Raw genomic sequence first — 16762 nt, 5'->3', positions numbered from 1 at the left:
TAAGGCATATATACAAAAAAGAACCTATACACACTTGCACAAATAAAAAGAACCAAAAATCTACAGCAACAACCTTATCTATGTAGTCGTCAACACCAATGGGCGAGGTCTGCATAACCATTCTCTTTTCCTTTTTTTTTTCTTCAATTACCATCAATGTATCATTCCGGGTTCTGATTTTTTTTTTTGTGTTTTGAATAGGAAGAGAAAAAACCAGAGGAAAACAAAGTGGAGGAGAAAAAAGCAGAGGAAGAAGAAAAGAAAGAACCAGAGGAATCGAAAGATAACAAGGAATCCAAGGAGGAATCTATGCTGCCAGAAATCATGCAAGGCACAACCTTTGCAATGCATGGACACTTTAAGCCCGATTTCTGACATCTTTTAAGTTATGGACTATTTTGCAACACTTATGCAAAAGATATGGACTATTTTGAATTTTTCATTAAGTTAGGGACTAATATGCAACAGGGGTACAAAGTTAGGGACTAAATTGCCTATTTACTCGTTTTGTTATCATCAAATGACGTGATATCTTTTAGGAGGCACGTCCATGTGTCATGCCACGTCATCCTTTAGTGCCACGTTGGATAGTCCACGTGACACTAAAATTAACCTCACTAACGGTGTTACTTTAAAATTTAACGGAAGAACTATTTTGCAACACTTATATAAATATATGGACTATTTTGAATTTAACATTAAATTAGGGACTAATATGCAAAATGGGTACAATCTCAAGGACTAAATTGCCTATTCACTCATATTGATCCTGGAAAAAAGTTGTTTGGGACAAAAAATCGCGTGATGAAAAGATTACAGAAATAGCCGTTGAGTACCATTGTCCCCATCTTGAGAGATGTTCCCCTTCGCATCAAATACTTCTTTATCAAAACACATTAATCAAGATGACATTATAAAGTATAAATTGCAAAGAAGCAATAAATAAAAAAGAAAAGGTGTACAAAAAAGGCTAAGAGGTACCATTATCTCTTCTAAATGTATATCATCACTTCATCAACTTGCAGCACATAATATCCCTTGCAAGTCGAAAAAGCCACGGCCATATAGTACGTATAGATAATAAAGTATAATCGAGAATGGTCGTCAAGGGAACACAAAATATTTTTGAAGGAGAAAAGAAGAATTTTGTAACGTAAAATTAATAAGTCTTAAATAATTTCATATTTGCCATATATTTTGTTTAGTTTTTACTGTACCCTGGTCTCTTCAAATTGGATAGCTCAGCTGTTTGGTAGTTTAGAAAGTTTGTAGAATTATATTTAATCAGAATTTACTCAGTGTAAATTTTTCTTTTTATATTTTCATCTAATTATAAATGGTTATATATAGTAAGTTTAAACTAAAAGTATATGAAAATTAATATAGTCTTACAAATTTTTGAATGACTGACCATGTAAAAATATCTTTACAGTAACAAAATATGAAAATTAAATTAAAAAAATTTAATTGTATTCACATCAAAAACAAATTGCAGGCGTATTCTTATAATTTTAAAAGCTTAGGGTTAAAATGATAGGGATTTTCTTCTATTAAATTTAAATATCAATCTTGTCCGGTTGTCCTCATGTGGGTTAGAGTTTCTACACAAATGAACTCTGTAAAATCATCAAACCGATACATTGACTCTTTAAAGTCATCAAATCGTATTTTAGGTGTGATTGATTCACAAAAAATAAAAAACAGGATAATATAAATGTTTGATTTAGAAAAAGATTAAAAAATAATATAAAATAAAAAATAATGAATCGAAAAAATACTTAAAACTTATAATTCAAAACTCCCATAATATTTTTTATCCATTGTCTAAAAAAAATAATCCAATATTATTTTTATTTTCTGATTTTTTATTACTCCACACCTAAGCGACTCAAAGGGTCTTCTCACCTCGTACCGATCCGAACCTTCGTGTTCTCCCACGAAGACGTACCTGCGAGGCAACAAGCGTGCAAGCTGACATTAGAAAATCTTCCCGACAAGGTTTACGAGACGGACTGGGACAGGATAATGATTGATGCGTCGAAGGGGTATTTTGCGGAGGCGCCAGCGAGGATGGCGGCGGTGTTCTCCGCCACAGTGATGGCGAGGAACAGGAAGGGATCGGGTGTGACGCACGTGTTTTTGCATGACGGGGATCGGAAGGTGGAAAAGGTGTTCGCAGAAGAGTTTCTTTGAAGGAAGAACTTGGTCAAGGGTGTTGGAAGTGCTCTCCTTCTAACGACACATATGCTTCTCGTTTCTGCTAGAAACTTTGTTCACCTCCTTCGCCAACAATTTCTATGATGCGTCGTCATCATTTTTGTATCTTTCTTCTCTTGTTAATTTATTTTGAATTGTTTTTTAATTTATAATATGATCCTTATAACATATAGTTAAAAATATATCAATATAATTAATAAATTGTAATTTTTTATAACAATAAATATAAAATAATATTTTAAAATATATTACAATATTAATAAATTATAAATATTAGTAAAATATGAGGATATATTTTATATTATATAATAAAATAATTTTAAAAACTTTAAAGGAAAATCAAACATTATGCAATATAAATGATATTATAATAAAATTTATTTTATTTTGTCTCTAAGCACATCAAATAAAATACAACATAAAATTATTTTGTCTCTACGAGTCGAGTATATAAAACTCTCACGAATCTGTGTAAACTCTCGAGTTTGATAACCTTGGATGGTTGTTGTACGTTTATGGGTGCTTCGAGCCTTAGGGTTCAATAATAATTTTTTTCTTTCCCTTTTACATTTTAATAACATAATATTAATATTCTAATTATTTACCTAAATATAATAAAACTTATGTGTCATGTAAGTGACATACACGTAATATTTAATTTACCTTATTTCATGACACTTCATTACTTAACAGAGAACATTAACGATAATGACTATTTTTAATAACAAAATTTTTTTTAGGGAACAAATTTAAAAAGATTAGATACTAAAAATGCAAAATCTCATAATTTAAGAACTAAAAATTTAATTAACCCTAAAAATAATGTTTAGTTTCGGTGATCAAAATTGCAGTTTGTAGCGGCTAGTTGTCCATACATGTTTTGGAAAAAGAGAACTTGAAAGGGGCTTGAATGAAAGTTTCTATAAAATCATACCAAACATATATTAATTGGTGAAGAGATGGATTGGTAAAATCCTACCAAACTAGTAAACAAGTAGTTTCTTTAACTCTAAGCTCTCCGGCTAGAGTAGCCAAAACTCACAAAGTGTTTACATAAGTTATTTAATTTTAAGTAATATGATTTAACTTTTTTCCATTAGAGCATATGATATGACATTGCTTATATAAGACCATTGCTTAATAAATTTATACCATAAATAAAATATTTTTCAAGCATTGTAAGACCCGTAAAATTATGTTAATCACTCACTTTAATAACCTTAATATTAGAGTGAATTTCATGTAGGATGCATTTCATTTGCTAAAAAGACAGGATAGATAGAACAACATTGGACAAGTAGCTGAGTCACATGATAACTTTTTGTACTATATATTGTTTGGTGGTCGATGCAAAGTACAAATAATTTGTATTGTATCTTATTTGATGTGCTTATGTACTGGACAAAATAATGTAAATTATACTATGATACATTTTGTATTGTGCAATATTTGGTTTGCACTAGGAAAAAATACAAAACAAGATTTTGAAACTTTTTAAATTATTTTATTATTTAACATAAAGTTTATTATTTTATTATTTCACAATCATACAATGTTATTAAAAATATAAAATCTTATTAAGATGATTTTGGTAATATGTAAATTCAAGCTTTCTTAATTATTAAATATTGAAGGAGAGGATGGTGGCGTTGGAGGGGAAGTACGGTGCGGGGGAGCAGATCGAGATCACGACAGATTGGGAGTCGTGGGTGAGGTTCACAGAGCCGAAGTTGTCGGTGGCGCGGCCAGTGTTTTGAAGGAGTGTGGTGATGAGCTTGCCAGAGGGGTAGAGGTCGGACTAGGAGAGGAATTGGAGGAAGACATGGTAGAGAAGGACGTCGACGAGGGCGGCCGAGGAGAGGTGGTCGTCAATGGTGAGGTAGGTGTTGAGGATGGCGAGAATGGAGAGGGAGGAACGGTCCGAGAGATCTGCGACCAGGGCGTGGCGAAGGTAAGGAGGGAGGTGAATTGGGAGAGTTTCGGCACGGTGGAGAGGAGGGCAGTGAGGTTGTTAATGTTTGGAGATAAATGTTTAGAAAAGGAGGTACATATGAAAAAAGAAAAAAAGATGTGGGATAATGAAAGTTAGAAAATAGAAATAATATTATATTTTTTTATTTTTGTTAGACATTGAACAAAACGTTGTACGATTAGTGAATTATAAATTTTTTGGTATTTAATTTATTCATTCCATCATTCTTTATTTTGTATTGTTCCTCAATCATTTTTAAAATCAAATATTGGATAAATATTTTTGTATTGTCCAGTCTCTTATTTTTTAGCAAATAAAATACACCCATAAAGTATTTAAATTTATGTGAAATTATAACATCCCACCAAATTATAATAAGCAGTTCATTTAAATAATTGTTTGTTTTAACAAGTTTTACTTACGTTACATGATTATAAGGTAAGAATACCCGACCACACAATATGGAAAGAGTGACACAGGTGAATACTCCAACGGAAGCATAAATAAATGATGATTTTCTTCCTTAGACCCTTTTCTCTCATTTGATATTTTTCTTCTTCTTAATTATGTCGAGGTTTAACTGTTTAAGGGACATTTGGGTAGCAATAATCTGAAAAACTTTTGGAATGTTTTGAACATATGTACTATTTTACTATAGTAAAATACATTTTTGGTCATATGATGGCTCATCTTAACTGTGTGAGCTGAGCTGGCTCATGTAACATTTCCAAACAACAGCTAACAATTTGAATTACTTGGGCAAATTCATTTGTTGTCATTTCCAATCTTTTGTTCTTCTATCATGTTACATCCTGAAATTATGATCTTCAGTGAGCTCTTCTACATGACATTAGTTTGTCTCTTCTCGATTTTTGTTCATCTGCCTCCAAAAGCATTCAGCTTATACCACATGGGAAATCATATGATTTGATCTTCATTTTCTTTATTATATACGTAAAAGCATCACTTCAAATAAAGAAAGATCTTCACTCTTTTTTTTTTAGGGTAGATCTCTTTTTTTTTTTTTCTTTTGACTTAACTTGTTTCAACTAACCAATGTTTTTAAAATCGGATTGATGATTGAATCGATCAAAATATTAGTTCAAAACTTAATGACTTAATCATGTTTGAATCGTGGTTGACTAGTATTAATAAAATATAATAATAATTAATACATAAAATTATACTACTAAATAAATATAATACCACAACTTTATAATATTAAAAACTAACATAAAAACATCATTTCTTAGGTTCTTAACATTTAAAGTAAACATAAAATTATAAATCAAATATATCATGATATTTAGGTTTTTATTTTAATAATTAAAATGCAACAATTCATTAACTAACATATAGAATAAAAAATAAAATGAGAAATTAATATAACTAAAATTATAAGAAATTAAGATATAAAAATATAAATTAATATAAATAACTAAATTATATATTTTATAAAAATAATAATAATAATTAATATAATAAAATATAAAAGAATTTAAACTTTATTAAATGTCTTCTTATTTATCTGAAAAATATTTTAGATTAAATTTAAAATTTTAAAAATGAAGATTTTTTAAAAAAAAAAAAGAAATACCAGTTCTTGACTGGTTCTAAAAATAACCGGTTATTTTGAGTAAATAGACCAATCAGCAGGCTAATTTCCAATCAGACCAATAGAACCAACCTTTCCATCCAGTTTTCAAAACAAAGCAATTAACTTCATAGCTTGATAATGTTTTTTTTCCCATTTACAAATTTGTATATTAGTTGTCAATTCAAACATCTGTCAAACAAAATCAATCTCTTCCTCCCTTTGTAGCCACAACAAAAAGTGAAGTGTACTGAAAACTAATAAAACTTGATCTAATTGATAAGGAAAAAACTCCTATCTCAAAAAGACAAATTTGATTTTTGTTGTTGATGTGAGGAACTTGTTGATGAGTGACTTATAAGTATTTCTGAGCGTTCTTTAAGTCTTGAGATCTTTCCTGATCCTAATAAATCTCTCAAATCAAACTCGCTTAAACTTTTTGTCGGCAAAAAAAATACAACAAGAGTGAAGGATTGAAAAAATTGAATGGATCCACAAAGAAAAACATTTCTTCCTGTGTTGAGCTAATGCAGTATCTTAAACAAATTGCGTTGAGCTAATGCAGTATCTTAAACAAATTGCATTCTGCAATCATTTCTAAGGAACTCTAAAGAGTTGCTTGAGCAACAAGTTATACTTTCGTACTATTAATGGCATATTTGGCACGATGAAAGAAAAAACAACTTATTAATCTTTCTATTATAAAATAAAGTATAGACATTATTTTTATATATACAACATATAATTGAAAATATTAAATAAAATAATAATAAATTGTTTTAGTTTTAGAATTTATTTTCAAAACATATATGATAAGTTTGAATGAAAATGAAAATGTGTTTCATGTGCTCAAATTTTGACCTTAGATTTCATATAATCTGATTTTAGTGTCAATTTTTTAATATTTAAATAATGAAACTACATTGGTTGAAGTAGAAATATGGCTATTGACTATTTTTGTTAATAGTTGGACATGATGTTGTTGGTTATTTTCTATAAACCTTATAAAGTACTAAATGAACACCATAACACATTACGTTAGATTATCAAGAGATTTTAAGGAATACCTGGATCCATAGAGCTTGATTAACACGCAGCGGAATCTCACAGTGGTCACGAACAATTGGTTTAATGACCTTCCTAAATCAAATTACCTTCTTTTTTATGGGATCTTCATTTTCTCTTCAAATGGGGAGATGAGAGGAGAAACTGTTTATTGATTTGGTGTATTGTGGATCATAACCATGCCTTATGTTTTAAACCTATTAGGGTTTTCCATTATCCCCTAATGGACCAAACTAGTTTCCGCGCATTAAGCCCATATCAATTTTATGTTGTCAGTCTAATGAGCTCACTTAAATAGATCACTTTATATTGAACCCATTTAAATGTAAATAACTAATATAAATATTATAATATAATATGTAGCCCATATTAATTAATTAAGAATTATAAAATTCTTAACAATCTCCCACTTAGGCATCATATTAACCTTAGACATTTATATCACAAAATTTTTTAGGCACACAACCGTATGTTATTTACTTTTATACTCCTTTTATACAATCTGGTTCATCTCATATAGCAACAGGAAATCACTGTAGTTTTCATTACAATTTAACTTGACTAAGCCACAATGATCACCACTGTTATTCATACTCGATGACATAGATCAAATATGGATAAGTGGCATCGAAATTACATACAATGTGATCTTAATCATGTCTATTTCCAACCAGTCCAAACTTTATTCTTTATAGAGATCAATCCAAAATGCAATACAAACATTGCACACAAAACAAACTCAAAATAAAATGATAAACATCAACTTTATTTCTGCAGAAAATCCAAATAACAAAATATTTGTAAACCGTAAGATATAGAACATGAGTAAGACTCCCACTAAACTAAGGTACTGTCAGGAATTATACTCATATGAGCAGTGTGCTCGTAAAAAAAAAAAAAACTTTAGTGTCATACCTTTAGTGTGAATCAACTAGCATGGAATGAGTTCCTATATGTTCTATACAAATATGTACTTTCTAAATTCTTTATTCAATAACCAAATACTTTATGTCAACCAAAAAAATACTTTTACTTAGTTGAATCCTTAACAAGACTGCTAAGATATTGTCTCAATAAACACCTGATGGCTACTTAATGTTGACGACAACAAGCAAGTCAGTTACAATAATTTCAATCATAAATTCTAGTATAATGTCTCATAGCAAAATATTAACTCTACCAACATGGTCAAATGTGAATCCTTATGTGAAGTGATTGTTATTAAGACATTTTGAAATAATCGAAGTCAGAATACCCAATGATCTCTAAACTTCTAAACTTTCGATATGAAAACATGTAGTTCCTTATTCTCTTCAATTAATGCATAATGCACTTTACTACTTTCTAGTGTTGCATACCAAGATTACTCATATATCACATTAGGACTCCCACAAAAATAATTTCAAACTCCAAATTTTATATATGCAAATTTGGAATTCACATATGAGTAATTTAAATCATAGTAGTAACAACAACAACAATTAAAGAAGAGAACAATAAACATGTAATGCACAAATAATCTTTATGGTAAATTTCAAGACCCAAACAAGATACCTAACGCACCATTAATCCTCAATCTTTGGATTGAAAAAGACTAATTGCAAGTGGTACTCTCAATGCATTGATCAAACATTGGTGATAAGTCTTGTCAAACAAAGATTGTCTTTGGACACTCCATTGCTCACATGGAAAACTTATATGATGATTATTTCGGTCAAATAATGATTGTCTTTGAACATTTCATTATTCACATGGAAAATCACACTATTTATAATCACCATATGTTTACCATTGCAAGCATGTAATTATTCTGTCAAATTGTGTCTTCCTTTGGGCCGAGCACAATTCACATGAATAATTCCATGCAACATCCATGTAAATTCAATCAAATTAACTCACGCAGCAAAGGTTACTTTGGCAACATGTTGTTTCAATCAATTTAACCAAAAAATACAAGACAATTTAGTATAACAAATGGGAGGTCTTAAAATTACACAAATTAACCAAAAGAATCTTTTAAAAATACTGGAGAAAAGGTTTATTTATAGTCAATGTCTTCCTTCTGAGTAAAGCCTTTAGCAACTAGACGAGTCTTATATCTTTCGATATTACCCTTTGAATCATTCTTGAGGTTGTTGAGGTTGCTCTAAAGGTATTTGAGGGAGAACCTCATTGTTGTCTTGTTTTGGAACAATGTTAATAGTTTGAACATTGTCTTCTATTACTGGAGTTGTGTCTTGAACAGTAATAGGTACGAGGATTTGATCACTGTAAATAGCAGGTTCTTCCTCAAAGACAACATTTCTTATGTTCTCTTCCTTCCCAAACTCAATTTCCTCAAGAAATCTCGCATTTCCCGTCTCGAAAAAGGATCTTAAGGTGGGATTGTAAAATTTATAGCCCCGAGAGCGTTTAGCATAGCCAACAAAATAACAGCTAATTGTTCTTGAGTCCAGCTTTCTTTCATATGGCCTATAAGGTCGTGCCTCAGCTGGACAACCTCAAATGTGAAAATGTTTAATGCTTGGCCTTTTACCTGTCCAAAGTTCATAAGGGATTTTGTTAACTGCTTTACTTGGCACCCTATTAAGGATGTAAACTGTGGTCTTTAAGGCTTCTCCCCAAAGTGACTTTGGTAAAGAGGAATGACTAATCATACTTCTCACCATATCCGTAAGAGTTCGGTTTCTTCGTTCTGCTACACCATTCATGCTAGGTTTGTCTGGCATAGTGTATTGTAGAAAAATTTCACACTCTTGAGGAAAAGTGCAAAAGGTCCTAGACGTTGTTCTCCTGATCCATCATATCTGCCATAGTACTCACCACCACGATCAGATTTGACAGTCTTAATTTTCTTTCCAAGTTGAAGTTCAACCTCAGCCTTGAAAGTCTTTAAAACGTCTAGGTATTGGAATTTCTCATGTATCAAATATAGGTAACTGTATCTAGAGTAGTAATCTATGAACGTAATGAAATATTGTTGTTCATTCCAAGAAGTTGTAGGAAAAGGACAACAAATGTCTGTATGCACTAGTTCTAAGACGTCTTTAGCTCTTTCGACACCTAATTTCCTTATGTTTGTTCATTTTCCCTTTATACATTCAATACAGACCCCAGTCTGATAAATTCAAAGGGTCAAGAATTTCATCCAACACAAGTCTCTGAATTCTTTGTTTAGAGATATGACCCAAATGCTTATTCCATAAGGTGGCTAAATTCATATTCAATTTTCGTTTTCTACCATGTGAACTTATTTGCAGTATTTCATTATAGGAACTAATAACATCAAACATGTAAAGATTATCGATTAAAGAACCAAAATCAACCATATTTAAATTTTGGTATAGACTAACTTTATTATTTTCAAATGAACAAGAAAATCCAAATTTGTCCAAAATAGAAATCAAATTTCGTCTAAAAGACGGTACAACAAAAGTCTTAAATAAATTCAAATAAAATCCAATTTTTAACTGTAATCTAAAAGTTCCAATAACTTCCACTGCAACCTTCTTGCCATCACCCACAAAGATGAATCTTTCATCATTACTTGGTAGTTGGCTCCATAGGCAACCCTGCATAGTCATACTTATGTGAGTAGTAGCACCAGAATATATTCACCAAGTATCTTTAGGTACAAAAGCCAAATTAACTTCTGAACAAACTAGAGTAAGAAATTTACCTTTCTTCACATGTCATGTGGCATACTTGGAACACTCTTTCTTCATGTGTCCCGACTTCTTGCAGAAGTAACAGGTAAATTCTTCATTCTTATTTTGTTTCTTTTGCTGAGAAATCCCTTCCGCAGCACCCTTAGTCTTCTTCCTTTTCTTATTCTGAGAGGTCAAAGTCAAGTGAGCACTTTCAGTCCTATCTCTCTGCAGCCTCTCCTCCTCTTGCACACAGTGAGATATAAGTTCATTGAGGGACCATTTGTCCTTCTGAGTGTTATGACTCACTTTGAATTGTCCAAAGTGTGCAGGAAGCGAGATCAAAACCAAGTGCACGAGCAGGTCTTCACCAAACTTTAACTTAAGTGGCTTGAGTTTTGATGCGAGATTGGACATCTCCATAATGTACTCCCTTATGTTTCCTTTGCCTTTATACTTCATGAAGTTGAGTTTAGCCAAAAGGTTACTCGTCTCTGCCTTTTCATTTTTGGCAAAGTATTGCTAAATTTCCTCAATGAATTTCTTTGCACTTTGAGCCTCAGAAATAGAGCTCTGAAACGCTTCTAGAATAGAGCGCTTCATGATCATAAGGCACATTCGGTTGGACCGATCTCACTTCTCAATTTTTACCTCATTAGAGGTTTCCGGAATGGAAATGGGTCATTCCGTCCTCAGTGTCAAGTCTAAATCCATACAACCAAGAACAATTTCTACGGTTTCCTTTCAGACCTTAAAATTTGTCCCATTCAACATTGGGATAGAATTCACTTGGGCAACATTTGCAGCACTGATAATATTAACTAAAGAGAGAACAAAAATAATAACATGTTCACAAATAATCAAGCAAGTCATATAAAGTATCTATATAACAAGACATGCAAATATTTCCCATAACAGATCCATCACAAGATACCCAGCACAACTTAATTCTAGTCTTTGGACAGAAATTAATTTGTAATTAGTACCAACTATTATTCACAAAAAAAAAATTATAATTGTCACATATTTATCATTGCAGGTATGTTATTATTTGGCTTCCTTTGGGCTGATCACAATTCGCATAAATAATTTCATACTAACATCCATGCAATTTAATTAAATTAATTTACACAATAGAGGTTACTTTGGCAACATAATGGTTCAATCAATTTAATTAAAATTACAGGACACACAAATAAATGAAAAGGATCCGTAATGGTTAAATTTGCACCCAATTATGATAGCAGTAAGTGTTTGAAAACAACATCATGATAAACTAATTACGCATCCGAAACAAACATACAACGGTACTATCACAAATTTATACTAACCACATGAATAACATAAATTATTTTCCTATCACCGATTCATTAAAAAAAAACAGTTGGAAAATAAATAATAAATTATTTATATAAGAATTGTCTTATTACTGATTCATATAAACAAAAAAATATATATATTTATGAAATTGTGCCACATACTAAATGTCAACATCAGATACGTAGAACCTTTATTCCAAATAGAATAATATGTCAGCAAACGCAACACAAACAAAAAAAATTGTACAACCCCGTAAATCAAATGCAGAGGCCTTTTATTAATTATAAAGAGGAGAAAAACTTTATGGCCATAACACATAAATTTAGGGGTTTTACAATTTTATTGATCAAAATAGTTTCTTCCCAAAATAAAATTAGGGTTCATATAACTAAAAGGATCCAGATATAATACATATCAAACATAACTTTAAATCCTAATAATCTAATAGTAATGGTGGCTCTGATACCACTTATTGATTATTTTCAATAAATCTTATAAAATACTAAATGAGCACCATAACACATTATGTCAGATTATCAAGAGGTTTTAAGGAATACCGGAATCCATAGAACTTGATTAACATGCAGTGGAATCTGACAGTGGTAACAATTGGTTTAATGACCTTCCTCAACCAAATCACCTTCTTCCTTATGGGACCTTCATTTTCTCTTCAGATGGGAGAGGAGAAACTATTTATTAATTTGGTGTATTGGAGACCATAATCATGTCTTATGTTTTAAACCTATTAGGATTCTCATTATCCTCTAATGGGCCAAACTAGTTTTCGCTCATTAAACCCATATCAATTTTATGTTGACAATCTAATGGACTCACTTAAATAGATCACTTTATATTAAACTCATTTAAATGTAAATAACTAATATAAATGTTATAATATAATATGTAGTCCATATTAATTAATTAGGAATTATAAAATTCCTAACAGATGTAGCTGTGATATTTGGATTGACGAACCAAATCGATACTGCATAAAAATATGATAAGTTTGCATGCAAATGAAAATGTGTTTCTTGTGATCAAATTTTGACCTTAGGTTTCATATCTGGCCATTAGCTAATTCTCACTAACCTGCTGAAAATGCGTTATTATTGGATTGCATGGTTGAAACAGTTCAGATGCTGTATTGATAATTGGTTGAGAATCTGTTAGACACTGATTTGATTTATGCAGGCTTAAATATTTCTGGAACTAGTTAGACTATATGTTGAACAAAAGCAACTCATTTCAGAGCATGAATTTGCATATAAATACTAATAAATAATAATCTAGGTTAACTATCAGTGTAATATGCCAAATACAACCCCAACCTAAAAACAATACAATAACATTCGAAGAGTTTCTGTAGAACAAATTTTCTACTAGATTCATCATAAGGGGAACAAATATATATCAAAATGCAGGAATTTCATAGCCTTCTACTGATGCAAAAAGTGAACCGAAATTCAAGAATAAAAAAAAAACCTTTGATTATTCTATTCGTTGTCAAATGTATGCTTTTGCTTTCAAAAGAAATTTCATCGTCACCAAAACTTTATTGTCATTTTCAGGTGTTCAAGATTCCATTGCATATCAGAAGAACCATACATATATCGGCATCAAAACACAAAATGATACCGGCTATATTTACTATAAACCTACATCAAATTAGGTAGGAGTCATCACTCATTGTGAAAAAAAGAAGCATGACTACCCAACTGGTTGATTCTTTCACATCAAATTAAAAAACTCTCAACCTCTACTTCAAAAGGATGGAGGAGAGGCAGATGAATTAGCAGCCTGGCTTCTAAACAACAACTCAACCAAGGATTTCCGCCTCAGTCCCCAGTCTCATTCAATTTTTTGTCATCAGACATCATCATCCGTTTTTCCTGCTCCAAATAGTGTATTTTGTCATTCATACCTTCTTTTCTGTATGCTTCAATCATGACAGAGTATGTTGTGTTATCTGGATGACATTCTTTTTCTTTCATATGCTTGAAAAATCTTTCCATTTCCGTCAAAGCATCGTCCTTTGCACATGCAGATATGATTGCATTGTAAAAGGATGTATTCACACGTATCTGAAGCTTCTCAGCCAAACTAACACTGCTGATTACTTTATGGAAGATACCTGCATTAGCATAGCCATTAATAAGAAAGCAGAAAGTCTTAGTATCTGCTTTCAAACCCTCAGCATACATTTGATCAAATGCACGTTCCATGTTTTCAGCATCACCAACAGCCGCAAATGCCTCAATCACGTTGTTATAAGTTGAGGTTGTCCATGGACATTTTACCCTGCGCATACACTGCATAACTGATGACATTTTGTCATACATTCTTTTACTACCATAAGCTGCAATTAAAATATTAAACGTGCTCCTTTGAGGTTGTATCCCAAAACTACAAAATTTGTCATACCATTTCTCCATTATATCAATCTGACCCTTATCACCAAAGACACTGATGACTGTGTTCATTGTCCAAACATCAGGCTTGCAAGTAGTGCCCTCCATCATACTTGACACTATTTTCTCCATCTGATCAAACCTCCCAGCCTTACCATAACCACTCAGGATGAGGTTCTGGGTGTAAGTGTTTGGCACAATAGATCTTTTAGCCATTTTATCAAACAGCAACTCTACCATTTCAAATTTTAAAGAATCCACAAGAGCTTTTATCAAGGTACTGTAAGTGAAAATATCAGGCTGGCAACTGGGGAGGTTCATCATCTCATCAAGAATTGACAACGCCTCATCAACCAGGTTGTTCTGGCAAAATGCTGCAATTAAGGCTGTGTAAAGTTCAGTACTTCCACAACCATCTTCGTGTATAGAGTTAAACAGCTCATGGGCACGAAGCGGTTGACTGGATTTTCCAAGCAACACAATGAGTTTCATGTAAGTATCTTCCCTTGGTTGGTAATAGGGTTGCTCTCTAAGCATGTCAAATAACTGTGCATACAAAATACTAATTTGAGTATAATACTCATAAGAACGGAAGATATTCTTATGTACTCCAAGAGCTATACACAACTATTGAAATTTGATCTAAACTCTAGTAAATAACGTTTTAAATTTAATCCAACAACAGGCGTGGACTGTGGTCTTGCTGCCCATACGTTGGAATTTTTGTAGACCAGTCACAAATCACAATCCTTCGGAATAAAACAAAAATCTTGGTTTTAGCTCCTGCACATTTTTTTATTGGATTTACTCTATAAATTTTAAGATTTGAAAATGCCAAATGGTCTCAATTATGAGGTAGCATACATCTAAATATGTCACATTACATGGCATCTTAGAGTCGCCACTGGTATATTTAGATGCATTTCACAACATCATTGAATGGTGAAACTAACCATAAAAAAAATTAAAATTATGATAAACAAAACCAACAACAAAAAATTGCAGAAACTGCAAGAGAACTGAAATATATTTAAAGTTTTCTTTTCAATTAACTCAGTAATAAAGGAGAAAAGGGATACAAAAAGGACAAAACTCAAACGCAATACTATAAAGTACTTGGTGTTGTTCTCCAATGAAATTGGGAGTTTCACTCGGTAATACATGATGACATTTAACGGAATCTTTTGTTAATATTGAAGTGAAACTCCAATTTTGATTGAAGAACACCACCAACAGTACCTATGGTATTGCATCTGAGTCTTGTTAATACTTAAGAGTAAAGATATATGGATATTTGCTACAATGCAAACCATCTATTAACACCTCTTATTTTTTTTTATCTATGTCATTTTGTCACATCATGTTCCCTATCACATCGCATCTACACTTCTCTCTTCCTCTAGGTGTATATGACAACTATGGATAATTTTCTAACTTTAAAATTAGGATAAATAATTAAATTTGTTCTTAAAAGTGTAAGACACTAACAAATTAGTCCGTGAAAGATAAAAAAATTCAAATTTAATATTTGATTGTACAAAAAGTGCGATAAATTAATCCTACAGATAATTTGATGACAAATTGGTCCTTAAACTTTACAACTTAATGCAAATTGGTCATCAAAAAATACAACTTATTGTTAAATTGATATTTGAACATTAAAACTTAATGATAAAATGGTCTTACAAATTTAACTTAAGACTAATTTGTCACACTTTTTGTACATTCAAAATTTATATTTTTCATCTTTCAGGACGAATTTATCATCGCAACACACTTTGGGGAACTAATTTGGCTATTTACCCTAAAAACTAATAAAGGCAGTAGTGCCATACTACTGCAGTACCGAAATGAAATCATCTTCAATTAATTGAACATAAGAATATCAAAATTCAAACATTCAATTAACAAGCACAGTTATACAAACAGAAGTTTCTCAGCCTAAAAAAAGAAAAGGGTAATTTTTTTTGAAGCAGAAGGTGGTAATGACATACCTCAAGGGCTATGCTCCAGTGCCTCTTGTGAATTCGATAGGATAAGACTTCGGGGAGAGAGTGGACCCAAGCCTTACCACTCTTCGTTTCCTCCTTCATCTTTTTCTTCTTCTTAATTCGTGTCTTTTCCAGATTCTCAAAAAACAATGTTTGGGGAAATTCTCTTACTTTCGGGGGCTTCGGTGCCGGAGCGGGTTTTCGGGTAGAAGATGCAGAGACAGAGGTTTTCGACGCTGAAACTGAGACGAGGGTTGTGAGGTTGGTGTTGGGTTTGGGTTTGGTGTGGAGAATGGGAGATGGAAGAATGGAACAAGAAAGTGAGAGGGACATTGAAGCCATGGAAACAGAGTCAGAGGACAGATAACTAGAGCTCTTGTGGAGTAAGCAAGATTGTTCCTTTGAAGTTTGAACTGTGTCCAAACCATTTGATTTTATTATATTCTTTGTCCTCAATCTCTTTTATTTTTGACAAATTTTATTCTTAATTTTTTAATTTGACATATTTTATTTTCAATTTTTTAAAAATTTATAAATTTTACTTCACA

At 31.7% G+C, this 16762-nt stretch overlaps 1 protein-coding gene and 1 long non-coding RNA gene across 2 annotated transcripts; both read right to left on the bottom strand.

Moving 5' to 3' along the window:
• Positions 1-10298: 10298 nt before the first annotated feature.
• On the bottom strand, positions 10299-11579 carry LOC121172747 (uncharacterized). Its single transcript, XR_005886303.1, has 2 exons — positions 10528-11579; positions 10299-10420 (listed from the first exon to the last, which is right to left on the bottom strand). It is a non-coding gene; the product is annotated as an uncharacterized lncRNA (long non-coding RNA).
• A 1751-nt stretch (positions 11580-13330) lies between these two features.
• On the bottom strand, positions 13331-16646 carry LOC100776657 (pentatricopeptide repeat-containing protein At3g06430, chloroplastic). Its single transcript, XM_003534952.5, has 2 exons — positions 16218-16646; positions 13331-14769 (listed from the first exon to the last, which is right to left on the bottom strand). Exons 1-2 carry the CDS (start codon positions 16554-16556, stop codon positions 13651-13653), a joined length of 1458 nt encoding a protein of 485 aa, XP_003535000.1. The 5' UTR covers positions 16557-16646; the 3' UTR covers positions 13331-13650.
• Between the last annotated feature and the right edge of the window lie 116 nt (positions 16647-16762).

This window comes from Glycine max, chromosome 9 (genome assembly GCF_000004515.6).
Source record: "Glycine max cultivar Williams 82 chromosome 9, Glycine_max_v4.0, whole genome shotgun sequence".
NCBI classification, from domain to species: domain Eukaryota; kingdom Viridiplantae; phylum Streptophyta; class Magnoliopsida; order Fabales; family Fabaceae; genus Glycine; species Glycine max.
The sequence above is the reverse complement of the archived record's forward strand: the minus strand, read 5'-3'. Positions and strand labels throughout refer to the sequence as shown.